Raw genomic sequence first — 19134 nt, 5'->3', positions numbered from 1 at the left:
ATGTCCCTCTAATTTGGTTTTCAGTGAGATTATATGGCTGCAGCCAATGGATTCCAGCCAGGTCCAGCAATGAATGGAGTGGAGTTTTGTTTGTTTAAATTTAGTATCTGAACATGTTTTGCCCATCATTAAAATTAAGTGGAATTGCTCAAAATTGAACCATAGATGTTCAAACTCAAAAGGACTTATTAGGTCACCTAGTCCCTTCGTCTGGCCAAAGTAGGATTGAAAACACATTGGAGCCTTCTGGGTTTGTTCTAGTCCTTTTTTTATTGTACTCAATCAGTATATTCAAAAGTTTAAAAAACAACCACAAATGCCAGTGTAAACATGCTTCAGGTACATAGGTAATATAAAATATTGCACATATAAAAGTCATATGTTCAGTATTTCTTAATGATAATATTTCATCAGAGTAAAAGAGTCGTGCAGATGATGTGAATTTATTTGGCTGGCTGGCCTTGTTTCAGAAACTACTACACACAATTCAATATTTACAAAAGATGAACTCACTGCCTTTTCCTGTGTGCGTAATTCGATCTGAAATGTGGAGGATGCAGAAAGGTATGAACCCTGCAGGGTGTGGTTTGCAAGGGTAATTGTGAAATGAATGCAACAGTTTGTTTTGCAAGGGGTCAGAACAAATCAGCATAGGGAGGGCTGCTGTCCCCAGTCTCAAGGGTTTTTTGGGGCTCAGGAAGTGGTAAGGCACCTTCCTTACCTCCTCAGAAAACAAGAGGTTGGGGGAAACTCTCCTCAACTTAATCCTCAAGGATTTCCTTGCAGACTGATGTGAAGCATTAAGATGGACCTTTAGTGCTCAGGTTTTCTAGCTATTGACACAAAGTTTATGGGTCTGTCCATGAGCTGGCTGCCTGGATGTCCAACTGAGCTATTTCCAGATCCTTTGAAAGGTTCTTGGGATTGACAGTAGTGACCTTGCCTGCTGGTTTCCCCTGCCCTGAAGACAGCTGCCAGCAATCCATAAAAGCCCAGCAGGTAGCAGGATGGATCAGAAAAGGCCACTGGCCTCCCTGAAGATAGGAATCCCAGGTGGTTGGTGGGAAGGGAGACCAGCTAGGAAGAAGGAAGGAGAATGAGGAACGTGTGTGTGTGTCAGAAAATGAACGCCCTCCTCCTAGATTCACAAAACATAGCAAATTTCAAACTCAGGACAAGCACAGGATGGTTCAAGGTTTTATGCAGATGGTTTGCACAGCTCTATAGCTGGATGAATCCAGCTTAAATAAAGGCCATTTACTGATGTTATAGAAAGAGTTACTGGTGAATTATGGATCTAGTCTTTTGGATCTTAGAAGCAGCAAAGAAACAAATGAACATTTTATTGCTTTACAACAAAATGTCTTTCCTTCTGTGGGTCATCTCAGCCTTGGATGATTTGCATCCTACTTTTTATATAAATGCAAATTCAGTGCACCTTCTCTGCAAGACTCTTTGTAATAAGAGATAACTATAGGATACTCTACCCAAAAACTTAACTTCCTGAAATATCTTAAACACATTGTTAGGTCTGTATTTTATAATTCCTTTAAATCAATCAAGTGTTGTCACCTATGACACAATAGTCATGAATTCAACAAAATATGCAGTAGCATTTTTAAGAGGATATTTTAATGAAATAAGTACACAGAAATAGTGGTGAGAAATTCAGCCCTAGCAAAAAGGTGGGCAAAAATTCCCACAGATTTCAATTGATGTTGCACTAGTTTTCACCAAAAATGGATTTGATCCACTGAATTTAGTGCTGCCATCTACAGGTTGAAAAGGGTATAACATCTTTAAAATATGTTATTGTATGCCCCTTCCAATACAATTATATTTAAATTCCCCTGCTCCCCAAATCACCCTTGTAGCCAAGAAAATTGTTCTGAATGTGCAGGCCACTTGTCTACTTACATATGAGATAAGCAAATGATTTCCATGATATGATTTACTTCTCTAAAACTCCGAATCTACAATTAGATTTGATACTCTTCCCAGAAAGGTGGAAAAATAAATAACTTGTGCCCCATGTATAAAGTCCTTTAGAGACTACCTTTCTGCTTCAGAAGTACTTTCACAGTACCAATATATTGCTTGTCTCCCTGAGCCACAATTTCATAAAAGTTCTTATCCTTAGGGAGGTGTCAAAAATATTCTGCATGATACAGTAGTGTTTGAAAGCTTTGTCCTGATCCCTCTTCTAGATGATACAGCAATGCAGGCATTTCATCTTCGCAAGGTTTGGGTTATTCTGAAAGTGATTTAACACACCACATGTGCTCAAAAACATCTGTCAAAATCTAGAGCGACTGAAGTATAGTACAAAAACTCTTTGCACAGTGACGGATTATGTCTTTAAGGCAGCGATAAGGCTGATTTCTGCCCAGGATCATCATCATGTGGTGAATTTTCAGAAATGTTGCATAGATCAGATTACAACATCATGGCACTTGCAATTTCAAAGGAAGACTGTTGGTAGAAGAAATCCTTCATTTAATCTTTAGCACACTTCTAGGCTTGAGCGGGACTCTGAATTGAACTTTCACTCTCCTCTTTTATGCATCAGTAGTCTTGTCATTTGTCAGTTGTTCCCTGTCAGCCATGTCATCTTGAGGAGGTCTAGCTCTGTCAAAGAAGCCGCACTACAGAAAACAAGCCAACAGAGAAATCACAATAAGGCAGCCGCATGACTGTTCATGCAGCTCATGCTCCTTTCCTCTAACCTCCATCCCTCACCATGTTGAACCTTAACTTACGGGCTCTTCTTCACTCTTAGCTCTCACGTGGAGTCAACAGAACTAGTTGCATAAGTATGAACTACTCACTTGAATAGGAGTTGTGGACTTGGGTTCACTGTTTATAAGCTCTTTGGAGCAGGGACATTGCCCTTTATATTGGTAATTACAGACATAAACCCACTATATATTGGGAATTCCAGGAGATTTTAAGAATGCACTGAGTTGTAATAGAACTATTCTGCAAAGTACTGACCACCCTCAGCTCTTATCAAAGTCAATGGGAGTTGAAGGAGATTAGCATCTTATGAGATCACCTTAAATGCCACCATTTTTTTGCTCTGTAGCTACTATATATAAATAAAATATTAAATATATTCTACTGAATTTAAGGTTCACTTCTGCAGGAAAGGCATAAACAGCACCAAAGTAGTTACATCATAAATGTCCCATCATATGAATAAATACACAATAAAAATGAACACAAAAGGAGTGGCATAAAACATCTGACTGAGATAAGTATAAATCATTGTAATAAATTCAAAGAAATGAACAGTAGAAATGTCTGCCTTGCTTCCATCACTCATACACAGTTTGTTACTTTTTTCTGTCCAATTAAATGTATTTTTGTAGAGAAAAATTAACAAGGGAAACGTGCTCCAGAGGAAAACATTAGAAACGCTGTGAATAGAGAAAAGCCACCCAGTCCATCATATGGTACCTGTCCTTTCAGAAGAAATGGCACTTCTGTCCATGTAGGATGCTGTATTATTATTATTTAGTACATGTATACAATGTTCAAAGTAGGAAAAGTGCTTTACTCCTTGAGCAGGGACCTTGTCTCCCTATTGTTTTGAAAAGCACCTTCCATTCTTTGAATGCAGTCCTGGCTTCACTGATGTCAGTAGCAAAATTCTCATTGACTTCAATGGAGCCAGAATTTCACCCTTCGGTGCCAGCGAGATAATACAGCATTCTCAATGGACAATAGCACTTTGCATACCCTGGATGCTATGTTGCACTGTTATATATTCTTCCGAATGGCACGTACAGTCTGTCAGACCAGCTAGATTATTAATTATTTTCTATTCATAACATTCGTTGTGAAGACAGTGGGAGCTTTAGGTGGAAGAGGAAAGCTGGATTGGACCCCAAAGTGTAAACAAAAATCTAAATTTATAAAAGCTGCTTTTGACAACTACTATTAAAAGCCTGATTTGAATTTTGACATCAACAGTGACTCTAAATGAGACAGTTTGTGTTTATCCCAATTCAGAAGTGATTAAGTAAGGCACAATTACTGAAAGAATTTCAAATCAGTGAAATAAAGTGACAAAGGGATGAGCAGCTGGCCTTGAGTTGGGGGGGGGGGCATTTTACAGGGCCAGAGTAAAGATCATTGAGAGATGACACTTTTTCCAAGGACTAAGTGATGGGTATGAAACTACTTCAACTTCTAGTGTTATAAAGGGATGTTTCCAGGAACCCTGAAGAAGCAGATTGTTTTAAAACCTGTGAAATAAAAATCAACCAACTCACTGACTACAAATCTTATGACTTGTAATTTAAAAAAAAATCAGAGACAACCTGGTAATATTAAAAGAAATCTCCTTAAAAGTAATCTCCTTCCAAATTGGGTGAGGGATTGTATAATTACGTGCTAACAAAAATGGAAGTTCCTTAAGGATTCAAGGAAAACAAAACAAAAGTGCTTTATGAACCTAAACACTCCAGAAAAAAGATCATAAGTCATGGGAATCAGAGCCAAACCCTGTAAAACCATTTATAACCAGACTTTCATAACAATGAAGACTTTGAAAACAATGTCCCTTCACAAAAGTCAGCTACATAAGCATGTCGTCATATGCCACATCAAAGAAGACATAAGTCTATTGTTGCTTTTGCTCCAAACTCTTAAAGGTCACAGATTCCAATTTCTCATTCTCTCTATCTCTCTTTTTTTTTTTTTTTGGTTGGTCATCCTAAATCTTGTAAGCATCCTTCCAAGTTTCATTAAGTAAATAATAATACAACATACCTTCCACAAAGCTAAGGTCAAAATAGCCAGAACCAACAATCCAAGGAGTATTGCTAGTATTATAACCCATAAAGGGATTACAAAGGAGACATTTGGAGTAGCCCAAATGATAGACGTTCTTATCTGAAACGAAAAGATATGAGGTGTAAATGAACAAAGTTTCTGTAAGAAATGAAACCAGAAAATGAAACACAATGAAATTGCCAGATTAGAAACATATACTGCCCACAGTTCTTGTACATTAACTTTATTTGCTGCAACTTCTGCAGCCTTATTTACAATAATCCTTAAAAATGGGGTTTGCACAGACAAATACCTCTTATATTAGATATAATATAAAACATTTTCACCCACTGAATATAGAATCACTCTGAAGCTCACCAAACTAACAGTAAACATTTCAAAACCATACATGGAACCAAACTCTGCTCTCAGTTACACCAGTGTAAAATCCAGAGTAATACCATTGACTTAAATAAAATTACTCTGAACAATGGTGTAAACAAGAACCAATTTCAGCCTAAGTTCTCTACTGGAACTAAAATATGTACCATCTACGTTATATGATGTAATTTAAAAACTTTTGCTGACAAACCAATACAATTTTTTTTAATATTACCTTATGTTTCAGCTAAGCAGCCCAAGAGCTAAACTCCTCATATAGAATTTCATCCATGTAATATAAGCATAATGCACAAAATACCGTTGTTTTTGAACTCTCTCTAACATTATTCTGTCATACTTAAAGGACGCTTAGTGTACATGTAGAATGACCATTTTAATGTATTGTGAAGTAATTGGAAAGTATAGCAACATCTCTTTCATTGTCTGTGGCTCTAGAAAGCAGCAGGTGTGGATAATATGTGAATTATGAGGTGTTAAGGTCTTCCCACTAATTTTACAAAATCATCTAGATTCCAAGCCTTCATTGTAACAAATGACACTAACTGCCCTTCTAGCTTTTTCCCCTCCGGTCTTCCCAATAAATTATCTCCTGGCTCTCTCCTCCATACCTCATACCCAGTTAATTCTACTCCCTCAGATACTGCTCAAAGCTCTCCTCATCAATCTCACTTGTTACTTTGTTTCTCTCTGATGTTTCTAGGTCGAAAGAGTTAGCTTGAGCTTTCCTTTATCTTCTTACTGATAGGTTACATCCTCTGCTATCTTTCTCTATCTTTCTCCTTTTCCATTGCACTAGGAAGTTATTTCTGTCTTGGGTTTTCTGCTGGACCCATCTCACATACTCCTCTTCAGCCTAAGCAGAGTAAGTTTGTGGCAGATGGAACTCATCCTGCTCTTCATGATGGAATGCAACTACCAGGCCGTCTCCAAAGCAAACGGATTATATGCCTTCTGAAGCTGTCTTCTACTTTTACTGCTTGAGGTACCGCTAGGAAATCAGAATCCCTACTTACTGAGTCTGTTGCTTACTGCTCGTCCCTCTGCTCCATTCTAGGCTTAAATACTTTAGTCCAATATTGTATTATCCTTCTGGTGTTGGCCAAGATCTCCCTCACTCTCTCTCTTGGCCCTCGTCTTGCCAGCTAAGTCTCTTTTTCATCAAATTCTCCCATGCAGATTCCCGTTCCCTTATAATTAACTCATCAGGATCTAGATTTAGCTGTTCTGATGCTCCTCTCCCTTACACCAGTGTAAAACAGAACCGTCTCCACTGAAATCAACAGAGCGACACTAGTGTAAACTAGTGAAAGAGGAGAATCGGGCCCAACTTTTTCAGCCCTGCCACCAATTCTCTGTTTGCTAAGCTTTGGCTATTAGCTAACTGGCCAATTATAACCAAATAGTTCTGAACTTACTCATTCACTTTAATGGAGTGTTCAATTTGAAGACTGATGATAACCCCTTGGTCCTTAGAATGAGTCATTTTAGTGATTAAGATTCTAAGGGCAGGTCTACACTACAGCCGGGATCGATTATCTGAGATCAATCCACTGGCAGTCGATTTAGCGGGTCTAGTAAAGACCCGCCAGATCGACTGCAGATCGGTCTTCAGTCGACCCCTGTATTCTACCCCGATGAGAAGAGTAAGGTAAGTCAACAGGAGAGTTTCTCCTGTCAACCCCCCGCGGTGTAGACCCCGCAGTAACTCGACCTAAGATACATGGACTCCAGCTACGTTATTCACGTAGCTGGAGTTGCATAGCATAGGTCGACTTACCGCAGTAGTGTAGACAGTCTCTGTGATGGACAAGTGCCAAGATAACGCCACTCCTTCCATCTATGTTTCTTGCTCTTTTTTTTTTAAACAGTATCTCCAGCTTCCTTTCTGAACCTGATCTTTCTCTTTCTTTCTTTCTCCCTCCCTCCCTTGATCATGGCCTCCCTCTCTTTTTGTGAGCACCAGCAGCCCCTATTCATGTTTCCAACTACCATCATACCTAACTGCATAAGCCAGTCCTTTCCACCTTTTCCATCTTGGTGCCTCTGGTTCCTGATCTGAGGCAGCACTTGCAGAGTTAGCAGGCGGAGGGTGGTGGGAGGATCAGTATGGCCTAATGAGACACATCTATCTACACTTCTAGAGTGCAGTCACTGTAGTATCTGGACTCTTTTACCTGATTCTATGTTCTGGATAACAGTACTGATCTAGCAAGGCTAGAACACTTATCTTCCAGCTACAATGTACCATGTTGGTTCCCCAGAAGATCCTCAGAAACTATCCAGTCCTTATGGTGTTTAACACTAAGATTGGCCAGAGTCCCATTGGTTAAATGCCAACATTGTTAGACATATTGTCATTGATCTTGCAATGGACACATTCAGCTACCATGCTTCTCCACTGCAGCTGGGCACACTTATTGAACCCTGATACTGCATTCATTTGTAAACATGCTCCATGGGAATTTGGATGCAAATATGCAAAAAATCATATATTCTTTATCCAATTAAATTAAGTGAAATTTGTTTCCTTTCTCAAATAAACACCACAAAACTCCCACTACCCTCCAAACACCCCCCGTCCCCCCATAGCAGGGTAAAAGGAAACAATTCCACCATTGTAGTATTTTTCACATCCTATTGGGCATTGCAGAATGTTGTAGGCTTTCTACACCATTTGGTTCAGCAGTAACCGTGGAGGCCTCCTAGTTTAATATGTTAATAAATATTTTTGAATGGCTTTCTTTGTGTCGCACAGCAATACTGTATCCGGCATTAAAACGCAAGGGCCGCAAGAATGAGAGCAAGGTCAGTTGCTCTGTCTGCAGTGACTCTGCACACAGAAAACTCTGTCATGGATAACAATGAATTGGTAAAAAAGGCCTATCTGGCCAAAATAGTCATGAGTTGCAGAGATGAGTGGCTGCACAAAATCTGTAAAACAGCAAGGAACTGCCTAATGAGGAGAAGAATTTCTCTCTGCTGCTTAAAAATTATGGTGGGAACCCTGAGGTAAATCTTGTAGGCTCAGATTAAGTATTGAGCAAGGGATAAGAATGGGTAAAAAAAAAGAAAAAGAAAACCTCACAGACAGCCCAAGAAGAAAGAGCTAGACTGATAAGATATATCTGAAAGAAAGTGCTGTCTCTATTGGAAAAGTTCTTGATTCCCAATACTTCACGAGCAAGGAGCAATATTTCTGTCTGAATATGATCAAAGACTATAGCCCTGTGGCCAACCTCACATACATCAGTTCCACACTGGTGTAATTCATTTGACTTCAATAGAATTGCTTTCATAAAGGGGTGCAGCACTGGGCCCTAGTACTGGTGTTACTTGTCTGAGGCTATCGGTGCCAAGAAAGAAGCAGTAAAGCAAGACCTACAGGCATGTCAAGAAACCTTTGAAATTCACAACCAGAAGCTGATCTAAGTAGCACCTTTGATCAGCCTGAATATGATGGACTCAGAGAAAACTTATTTGCCTGCGAAATTGTTGTGATAAAGCCATCGCTGATCTTGATATCTTGAGCCAAATTCACTCCTGGTGTAAGCAGTAATGCAGGGTACTTAAATGCAGTAGGCCCAGGAGTCTAAGAAATTGCACGAGGGATATTAACAATTGTAACAGGGCAATATGAAAAAAAAAGACAGTACACCTACAAGAAATTAGCCAGTTATGTATGGATAGGTAGAGAGCCAGTTGGTGACAGTTTATTGACACTGCACATTTTTAACAAGAAAATTACTAGAGGGCTAGGCAAGTGGCCAGTAGACATTACAGCTAGCTGCTTTATTTTTTGTTTAAGAAGACCTTTAAATAAGTCATGACCATCTCATTGTGCACATAGGGCCTGATTTAAGTCCTACAGAAATCAATGGAAAGAATCCCATTGACCCCCACAGGCTTTGGATCAGGCCCATAGCTCGCTTATGTAACTACTGGCTCCTATCACCCTATCCCCTCTCACCCATCCCTTTCATTTGTTTGTTGCACTCATTTGTTGTACCTTGTCCCAATTTAGCTCATAAACACGTTAGGTTAGGTAAGGTGTGTTATGGTTTTGGCAGAGCATCTTACACAATGGGGTACCATTCCTAATTGGGTCTTCTGAGTGCTCCACTAATACAAATAATAAATAATGATTAATTGTGAACCAATTATCACCTTGCCAGTCTGAGTGGGAGCTGCAACCCTTTCCCTTTGCCGCAAGGCTGCGCCATCCTCCTATCAGTCTCTGTAGAGCTTACAAATTATGTAACATCAATAAAAAGCCTTAATCCTGTGCAGGTGCAGAGTAGGGTGACCAGACGTCCCGATTTTATCGGGACTGTCCCGATATTTGCTTCTTTGTCCCGCGTCCCGACCGATGTTTGGTCGGGACGCGGGACAAAGAAGAAATTTTCCCTTCCGCTCTGGCTCCGCCCCCTTCTCCCCCCATTGGCTCCCTCCTCAAATCCCCGCCCTGGCCCCGCCTCTTCCCCAGCATTCCTCCTCCCTCCCAGGCTTGCAGCATGGCGGTGCAAGCCTGGAGGGAGGGACTGGCGGCGGTGGTGCCTGGATCCTGGAGCTGGTAAGTCAGCTCCAGCACCCGGGCACCGGGCAGGCAAAGGGGGCCTGGCAAGGGAGGGAGACGGCGGGCTCAGCTGTGAGCCCCCCCGCCGCGCCAGAGGGCTTCTTCCCGCGGGCTGCCTCACCTGGGGCCGGGAGTGCAGCCTGGAGGCTGCTCCAGCCCTGCAGCCCGCGGGGCAGCGCGGTGGGTCCGGGCGGGGGCAGCGCGGAGCGGGCGGGGGGTGGGTGGGTGGCGCGGGCTGAATCCCCGCTGCTGCTGGGGAGCCCCGCGCCTCTCCGTCCCGCTCACGGCCGCGGCTCCTTCCTGGCCGGACGCGCCCCCCCCCCCCGGCTTGCCCCGCGCACATGCGGCGCACATCCAGCTGCTCCTTCCCGGCGGGAGGGAGACTAGGTGCGGGGGACGCGCGCCGCATGTGCCCGGGGCAGCGGGGGGGCGCGTCGCGTCGGGAGGGAGCCACAGCCGCGAGCGGGAGGGAGAGGCGCGGGGTCCCTGGCAGCAGCGGGGATTCGGCCCCTGCCACCCACCCGGCTCCTGCCCGCTCCGCGCTGCCCCGCATATGTCCGTGGCGGGCCAGGGGGTGGGAGGCTCCGCGGGGAGGGCAGCGCGCGGGGCCTGCTAATGCCCAAGGCCCCTTAAATTTTTTGGCCCCGCCCCCTTTTTTGGCTCCGCCCCCGTCCCGATATTTTACGCTTGTAATCTGGTCACCCTAGTGCAGAGTGTTGCATAAGTCAGGCAGTGTAGGGGAAGATGGTCTTTTATTAAGGAGAGTGCTGCTGCATGGTCACCAAATTATGCCAATCTTGTAGCAGGAGTAAGGCCAGAGAAGGGAATGCATAGCTAAAGGCTTTATTTGCATGCTATACATCACACTTAAACCCACGTCTCCTCACCCATGCCCATTCTCCACCAACCCCATGCACCTCTTTGCCTTGTATTCTTGAAAGCAAATAAGTGGTTGTGCAAACTGTTTGAAATTTACTTCCTCTCAATGGGAAGGACTATGCCAAATGCTTAATCCTAGTTGTGCCTATACAAAGCCTGCACTCACACTAGCCTTAGAACATAACAACCCTGTGTTCCTGCTGCACACTTCACAAAGCCTAATAATGCAGTCTCTGATAGATAATTTGAGATTGCAGGCTCTGAACACCCACGGAAGAGGCTGATGCTGGAGAAAGAACAAAACATCCTTCCAGTTTTTGCCTTCCTTATTCTAATATCTACACAGTGGCCATATGTCATGCACACTCTCCACAAACAGTTTTTACTTACGGTTTTGATTTAGGACAGATTTAAATATACCTATCTCATAGAGCTGGAAGGGACCCTAAAAGGTCATTGAGTCCAGTCCCCTGCCTTTGCTAGCAGGACCAAGTACTGATTTTGCCCCAGATGCTTAAGTGGCCTCCTCAAGAACTGAACTCACAACGCTGAGTTTAATAGGCCAATGCTCAAACCACTGAGCTATCCCTCCCCCCACATAAGAAATTCCAACAGTGTTAGACACCAATTGTTTAGCATTACATTTTGATAAACATTTACATTTTATTCCACTTGACACATTAAATATGGCCAATACTAATTTTTTCCCCTATGTTGAACAAATGCCTGGTGCTTTTCTCTGTCATGACGAAGGGATTCACATCAGGGATGCAGCAGTAGGCCATTGTGATTTTCTGTCTGTTACATTGCTGGGGGAGCTGCTGAATCGCAGAGCAGGTGGGAGCCTATTAATTTCATTGGGTGATATCTGGTTCTTGTGTTATGTGAAGGGGTAAATAACACTTCCCTATTTATTTTCTCTACACCGTTGATAATTTTGTAGACCTCTATCATATCCCCTCTTAGTCATCACTCTTCTAAACTGAATAGTCCCAGTCTTTGTAATCTCTCCTCGTATAGAAGCTGTTCCATACCCCTCATCATTTTTGTTGCCCTTCTCTGTAGCTTTTTCAATTCTAATGTATCTTTTTTTGAGATGGGGCGACCAAAACATGTTCAAGGTGTGGGAGTACCAGGGATTTATGTAGCGGCATTATGATATTTTCTGTCTTATTATCTATCCCCTTCCTAATGGAAGCATTCTGTTTGCTTTTATGACTGCTGCTGCACATTGAGTGGATGTTTTCAGAGAACTATCCACGATGACTCCAAGAGCTCTTTCTTGAGTCATAACTAATTTAGACCCCATAATTTTGTATGCATAGTTGGGATTATTTTTTTCCAATGTGCATTACTTTCCATTTATCAACATTGAATTTCATCTGCCATTTTGTTGCCCTGTCAAGGCTCCTTCCCCACTCTGAACTTTAGGGTATAGATGTGGGGGCCTGCATGAAAACTTCTAAGATTAACTACCAGCTTAGATCTGGTCCGCTGCCATCACTCCCAATGTGCTAATTCCCTTCCCTGGGTAGCCTTGAGAGACTCTTCACCAATTCCCTGGTGAATACAGATCCAAACCCCTTGGATCTTAAAACAAGGAGAAATTAACCATCCCCCCTCCTTTCTCCCACCAACTCCTGGTGGATCAAGATCCAACCCCCTTGGATCTAAAAAACAGGGAAAATCAATCAGGTTCTTAAAAAGAAGGCTTTTAATTAAAGAAAAAGGTAAAAATCATCTCTGTAAAATCAGGATGGAAAATAACTTTACAGGGTAACCAAACTTAAAGAGCCCAGAGGACCCCCCTCTAGCCTTCGGTTCAAAGTTACAGCAAACAGAGGTAAACACCCTAGTAAAAGGTACATTTACAAGATGAGAAAACAAAGATAAAACTAACATGCGTTGCCTGGCTGTTTACTTACAAGTTTGAAATATGAGAGACTTGTTCAGAAAGACTTGGAGAGCACTGATTGATGTCTGGTCCCTCTCAGTCCCAAGAGCGAACCACCACCAAAACAAAGAGCACAAACAAAAGCCTCCCCCCCCCCGCCCACCAAGATTTGAAAGTATCTTGTCCCCTTATTGGTCCTTTGGGTCAGGTGTCAGCCAGGTTACCTGAGCTCCTTTACAGGTAAAAGGATTTTGGAGTCTCTGGCCAGGAGGGATTTTATAGTATTGTACACAGGAGGGCTGTTACCCTTCCCTTTATAGTTATGACATGCCCAAACACCCAGTTTGGTGCGATTCCTTTGTAACTCCTCACAGTCAGCTTTGGACTTAATTATTTTCAGTAAGTTAGTACCATCTGCAAACTTTGTCACCTCACTGTTCACCCCCTTTTCCAGATCATTTATGATAATGTTGAACAGCACCAGTCCCAGTACAGATCCTTTGGGGATGCCACTATTTACCTCTCTTCATTGTGAAAACGGACTCTTTATTCCTACCCTTTGTTTTCTATCTTTTATCCTGTTATTGATCCATGAGAGAACCTTCCCTTTTACCCCATGACTGCTTACTTTGCTTAAGAGCTTTTGATCTAAGACCTTGTCAAAGGCTTTCTGAAAGTTGAAGTATAGTGGCACCCTCCTGTCAAGTATACTAATTTTTAGGGTTGCAAAGTTTAAAGGGTAGAGTGATATCACAAATTTAAGGAGATATTTCTCCCAGTGTGCATTAAAATAGCCACATAGAAATTAAGCAAACCATTTTCAAGTAAGCTCCTGTTGTTTCTGATAAAGCATGCTGTTTAGGAATAATCTAGAAAACAACATTTAAAGTAAAATGAAGAATTTCAATCCTTTCACATGTAGCTGTATACTATACTATACTATACAAACTGCCTAGAGAAGTTGTGGAATCTCCTTCACTGGAGGTTTTCAAAAAGAGGCTGGATAGTCATCTGTCTTGGATGGTTGAAACACAACAAAACCTGTATCTTAGCCGGGGGTTAGACTAGATGACCCTTGCAGTCCCTTCTAACCCTATGGTTCTATGATTCTATATCAATTGGATCACCCTTGTCCGTATACTTGCTGGCAACCTCAAAGAATTCTAATAAATAATTTCCCTTTACAAAAGTCGTGTTGACTCTTCCCTCACATATGTTCATCTATGTGTCCGATAATTCCATTTTTTTACTAAAGTTTCAACCAATTTGCCTGATACTGAATTTAGGCTTATGGCCTGTAATTGCCAAGATTGCCTCTGGAGACTTTAAAAAAAAATCAAAATAACATTAGCTATCCTCATGTCATCTGATACAGAGGCTGATTTAAGCAACAGATTGCATAATATATCAGGGGTCGGCAACCTTTCAGAAGTGGTGTGCCGAGTCTTCATTTATTCACTCTAATTTAGGGTTTCACGTGCCAGTAATACATTTTAACGTTTTTAGAAGGTCTTTCTATAAGTCTATAATATAGAACTAAACTATTGTTGTATGTAAAGTAAATAAGGTTTTAAAAATGCTTAAGAAGCTTCATTTAAAATTAAATTAAAATGCAGAGCCCCCTGGACCAGTGGCCAGGACCCGGGCAATGTGAGTACCACTGAAAATCAGGTCACATGCCGCCTTCGGCATATGTGCCATAGGTTGCCTACCCCGATATAGTTAGTAATTGTGCAATTTCATATTTGGATCCTTCAGAACTCTTAGGTGAATACCATCTGGTTTATTACTGTTTAATTTATCAATTTTTTCCAAAGCCTCATCTACTGATGCTTCAAGCTAGGACAGTTCTTTAGATTTTGTCACCTAAAAAGAATGGCTGTCGGGTTGGAATCTCCCTGTCTTCCTCTGCAGTGAAGACCGATGCAAAGAATTAAATTTAGCTTCTTTGCAATGGCCTTGTCTTCCTTGAGTGCTCCTTTAGCATCCCGATCATCCAGGAGTCCCACTGATTGGCAGGCTTCCTGCTTTAGATGTACTTCGACATTTTTTGCTGTTAGTTTTTGTCTTTTGCTAGTCACTCTTCAAATTCTTTTTTGGCCTGCCTAATTATACTTTTACACATGACTTGCCAGAGTTTATGCACCTTTCTGTTTTCCTCCAGACAGGTCCAAACTATAGCCTAGAAAGTGCCTGTGTTAGGCTAATTAATTCACAGATCATGGTCCTGTTGGAAATGCAGAAACTGTGTTTATCTTTGTGTCATGTAAAGTGTTGAGCACTCCCAGCATTAAATAAGTACCAGTAAACTAAGCAAATCATAGTGCCAAATAGGATGCTCATTGCAATGTTAACCTTTTATCTTTATTCCTTTTGGAAACGGTTTTATTATTAAAATGCCAGCTTATTCATAGCTATCTGATTTATCTGCTATTTTAAGAAACAGTAGCTTTAAGTTAGTTATTCTTGTAATGCTATTGCTACTGCAATAACATTACAGCCAATTAATCTGCTTTTCATCTAATCTTTAATCATTTTTCTTATAGGGGTTGATAGATCATAAATAACCTCTTTAATACTCCTACATGTAACCATCAAACATTTACAGTATAATGTTCTTGTATGTTTTGAAAAAATGCCCAAAGCAATATGTAAAAGCTCCCTTGAGCTTGGTGTCATAATTAATATTGACATTTGTGTTTACATATTACAATGCCTTGTGTAAACAGACTTCTTAGGGATTACAAGGCTATTTAAAATAAACATACCCAATAGTTCATACTGTATAACACCGTTTAAAACAAAAGAGTAAAAAAAGTGTTTTAAAACCAACTTTGTTCACTGTAGAAAAATTGATCAAACAAACTATGCCAAAGTCATTCTGGGTAGATCCTATTATACATTTAAGATAAGAAAAGTAATTTTATTTTATCAAATACAAAACTGGCTCAAGAGTCACATAACCAAAGTCAAGGAAGTTACCAGCTATACTAATCCCATACCTCAGGCCTTGGCTACACTTACCGGCAAGTTCGACGGCTGGAAATCGAACTTCTGGGTTCGACTTATCGCGTCTAGTCTGGACGCGATAAGTCGAACCCGGAAGTGCTCGCCGTCGACTGCGGTACTCCAGCTCGCCGAGAGGAGTACCGCGGAGTCGACGGGGGAGCCTGCCTGCCGAGTGTGGACCAAGGTAAGTTTGAACTAATTCGAAATAAGGTACTTCGAACTTCAGCTACGTTATTCACGTAGCTGAAGTTGCGTACCTTAGTTCGAATTAGGGGGGGTAGTGTAGACCAAGCCTCAGTCTTTACTACAAAGAATTTCCTGTGCAAACATTACTGAAGGAATGCATAAAATCTTATTTACAATAATTATATCTATACCAAAATGGCAATTTCCTCTTGAATGTTACAGCCTTCAGCAAGAAAGAACTTCCAGTTGTACAATATACAGGTCTGATTCAAAGCCCATTGAAGTCAATGGAAAGACTCTACTTTACATTTATAGATTTAGGATCAGGCCCCATTATAGAGTGCTACTGAAGAGCAGGAGTAAACAGTTCCTAAGGGTCATCTGATCTATTTAGTTTTATTGTAACTGAATGGTGAATCAATTACGTTTCCAGCATCCTTCCTCTTTCCCAACCATGTAGAAGATAAGCACCATAACCAATGACAAAAATACCATGCCCTAAATCCTACAAGGACACATATAAATGCTTAATTTTAACTTTACCAATATTCCCATTGAAGTTAGCTGATTATTTACATACTTAAAATTAAATATATGCAAAAATCTGCTGTATAAACTATAATCTCCACTCATTTCATCAGACCTTCTTCTGAATCAGCCAACAGCACTGTGTCATCTGCACAGAGAAATTATTCACCGATTTTGCATTCATCTTTATACCTTCTTCTGTTTCTGCAATTAATTTAATCAAACACTCTATAAATGTTGAATCAAGAAGGTGACATTAAACAACCTTGTCTGACTCCTCTCTTGATCTCCATTTTCATTTTCATCTCCCTTTATAATCGCCTTCTGATTCCAGTATAATTAGTTTGTATAATTATTTTAATACTTTTGTATCCATCAATTCTGACAGATTGTAATGTATTGAGCAAACTATGGTCATATGCAAGGATACTGGGAAAACATGCAAGATCCCAATGAATGACTGAGCTGTATGGCAAACTAGAAATTATTGCTACTTAGGAAGAATCATTGTAGAAAATGGAAGATTGGATACTGAAATCAGCACGAGAATAGCAAGAGCAAAAGGGACATTCTGGAAGAGTAAATATCTGATGAGAAAGGATGTAAATCTGAAGACTAAATTCCAAGTCTTAAAAACTCACCTTTGGACTGTGTTAAATTGCAGCTCTGAAACATGAACATTCAAACAACTGATAATAAAGAAACTACGATCCTTCAAATTATGGTGTGTTACAGAAGAATACTAAAAAAAACGATAGACTGTGAAACCAACACAGGTGATGTTTATGGGCACTGGAATGGAAAATTGGTGGCAGAAGAACATGAGGCAGAAAAAGAAGATCCTGGATGGATGATGTGGTACCCTTGGTGACTCAAAAGGACTATTCATCCACTATTAGCAGAGGCTCATACAGAATGGGGTACCATGTTTGCAAACTGTGACACTGCACCCCATATTCGTCACAGCGATTTTATTATTATATAATTATGGCATGATGATGCATTTTGTACAAGATGGGTCATGTGAAGTGTCAATGGAAAAGTTATGATTTGCTGAATACAATATCCTATTTGTATGCATGTATTATTTTTGTATCTGAAGTTATGAATACTGACTATGTATCTGTATTTCACATGTAGTTACACCTGGGTGACACCCACAAGGCAAGATGCTTTCAGTCTAGATAGTGGGTGGGGAAATGGCCCATTCAAAGTAATGGGCCCTTAGGAAAAACCATAGGCCTTAGGAGAAGCTTATCCCCCACCTGGTGAGCCTTCCTGAGAACTCTCCAGACAGCCTGTAAGTAATGGCTGCTATGACTCCACAAGGTCATGAGACAGGCCATATGTCTCTGGATTCCATCTTGGGATGTCAGTGTTTTTCCACAAACTGAATTTTGGAACAAAGGGTTCCAGCCATATGCTAAAGCTACATAAGGCCTGAATTGACATCATCCGTGATTCTTCACTCCCCACACAAGAAGACGCCGGAAACACCTGAGAAATAAAGACTGAACTGGGGAAAGTGCTGGACCCAGGCTAAAGGGATTCCTAGCCTCTGTATGAAAGACCTGGTGATTCCAAGCTGTAAAGCAAGTGCAGCCTGCTTGTACCATCTCTCGGGGTGAGAATTTGCTAATTCATATCCTAGTATTGTAGGCTTAGTTTGCGTTTTTGTTTATTTTGTTTATTTGCTTTGATCAGTTTCGCTATCACTTATCACTTAAAATCTACCTTTTGTAAATAAACTTATTTTTGCTTTGTCTAAACTGATGAGTTGGAGTGAAGTGTGTGGGATATCGTAGCTCAAGGGGAAAAGGCTGTTGCATTTCCTCTCCACACTGAGGAGGCGGCAAACTGGTTAATAAATTCATACTGGTTAGGGCTTTGACCAGGGCAGGATGGTACAGCTCTCGGGTCTAGGCTGGGAAGCTGGTGGTTATTTTGGCTGTAGTCTGTCTACTGTTGGTTCACATGCAGTGGCTGGTCAAAGAGTCTTCATGTAACTGCAGCTGGGTGTGTCCCTACCCGTGTGTATGCTGGTGAAAGTGTAGGCCCGGGCCTGGGTCTGCAATTTGTCACAGCAGCACAGTGAGAGAGGGAGCCCAGGCTGGTGGGTCAGAGGGCTCAGTGGTACCCTAGTTCCAGGTGGCACCCTGGGGGGAACCCATCACACAAACCTCCAATAAAGAGATTCCACATAAGCAGTAGTAGCATATTGGGGGTATGCTGTATTTATTACAGTATATCTTACCTAAACTCCAAGCCTACGGAGGGTGCAAGTTATTTATGAAGTATAAGCATGTTACAAATTGATTTTAAAAAATGTTACAATCATTAGCCTTCTGCCCCTTTCCCTATCTCACAAAAAGACAACCTTCCAAATAAATCCTTGGATAGATACTTTCAAACCACAAGCACTGATCTTTTACAGAAAGAGCAAAAAATATGAAGTATTGCTGAACTTCAAGAAAAATTCTTCTCACAAGTGAAACTTCAAAAGATCTTGTGCACATATCACATCAAGCTGTAGAGTTGGCAAACATCCACTGTGATAGTCAGATAGGAGAAGACATAAAAGCACTATCATTTTTCAACATTTTACAGTTGCCATAACAGGAATTGTGCATAAATCATCTACACGAAATAACAAGCATTCTACTGGAGTAAAAGAATAAAAAAGGCTTATCTGATCATTTAGTAGATCATCTGAGACTTGTTGAGAACAGCAGGCTATCACCTGTGGCAAAGCACTTCAGACCAGATGGATGCAGCATGATCAACAACGTTCTGTGCAACATGTGTTTCTATAATGGAACACACGTTGCAGAAAACACAAATAACCCGAATTTATCATTCAGCTTGGAGCCTTTGAACCTCGCTG

The 19134-nt window shown here is 41.2% G+C and overlaps 1 protein-coding gene across 1 annotated transcript in view; it reads right to left on the bottom strand.

Moving 5' to 3' along the window:
- Window positions 1–251: 251 nt before the first annotated feature.
- Window positions 252–19134, bottom strand: part of ITGA8 (integrin subunit alpha 8) — a 177324-nt gene continuing 158441 nt past the window's right edge. The window contains exons 29-30 of the mRNA XM_008169686.4: window positions 4777–4899; window positions 252–2645 (exon numbers count right to left, since the gene is read on the bottom strand). Of these exons, the coding sequence (XP_008167908.3) occupies window positions 2559–2645; window positions 4777–4899 (210 nt within the window). The 3' untranslated portion in view covers window positions 252–2558. The remainder of the gene's footprint in view (window positions 2646–4776; window positions 4900–19134) is intronic.

Source organism: Chrysemys picta, chromosome 2, assembly GCF_011386835.1.
Source record: "Chrysemys picta bellii isolate R12L10 chromosome 2, ASM1138683v2, whole genome shotgun sequence".
In the NCBI taxonomy this organism is placed as follows: Eukaryota; Metazoa; Chordata; order Testudines; family Emydidae; genus Chrysemys; species Chrysemys picta.
The sequence above is the reverse complement of the archived record's forward strand: the minus strand, read 5'-3'. Positions and strand labels throughout refer to the sequence as shown.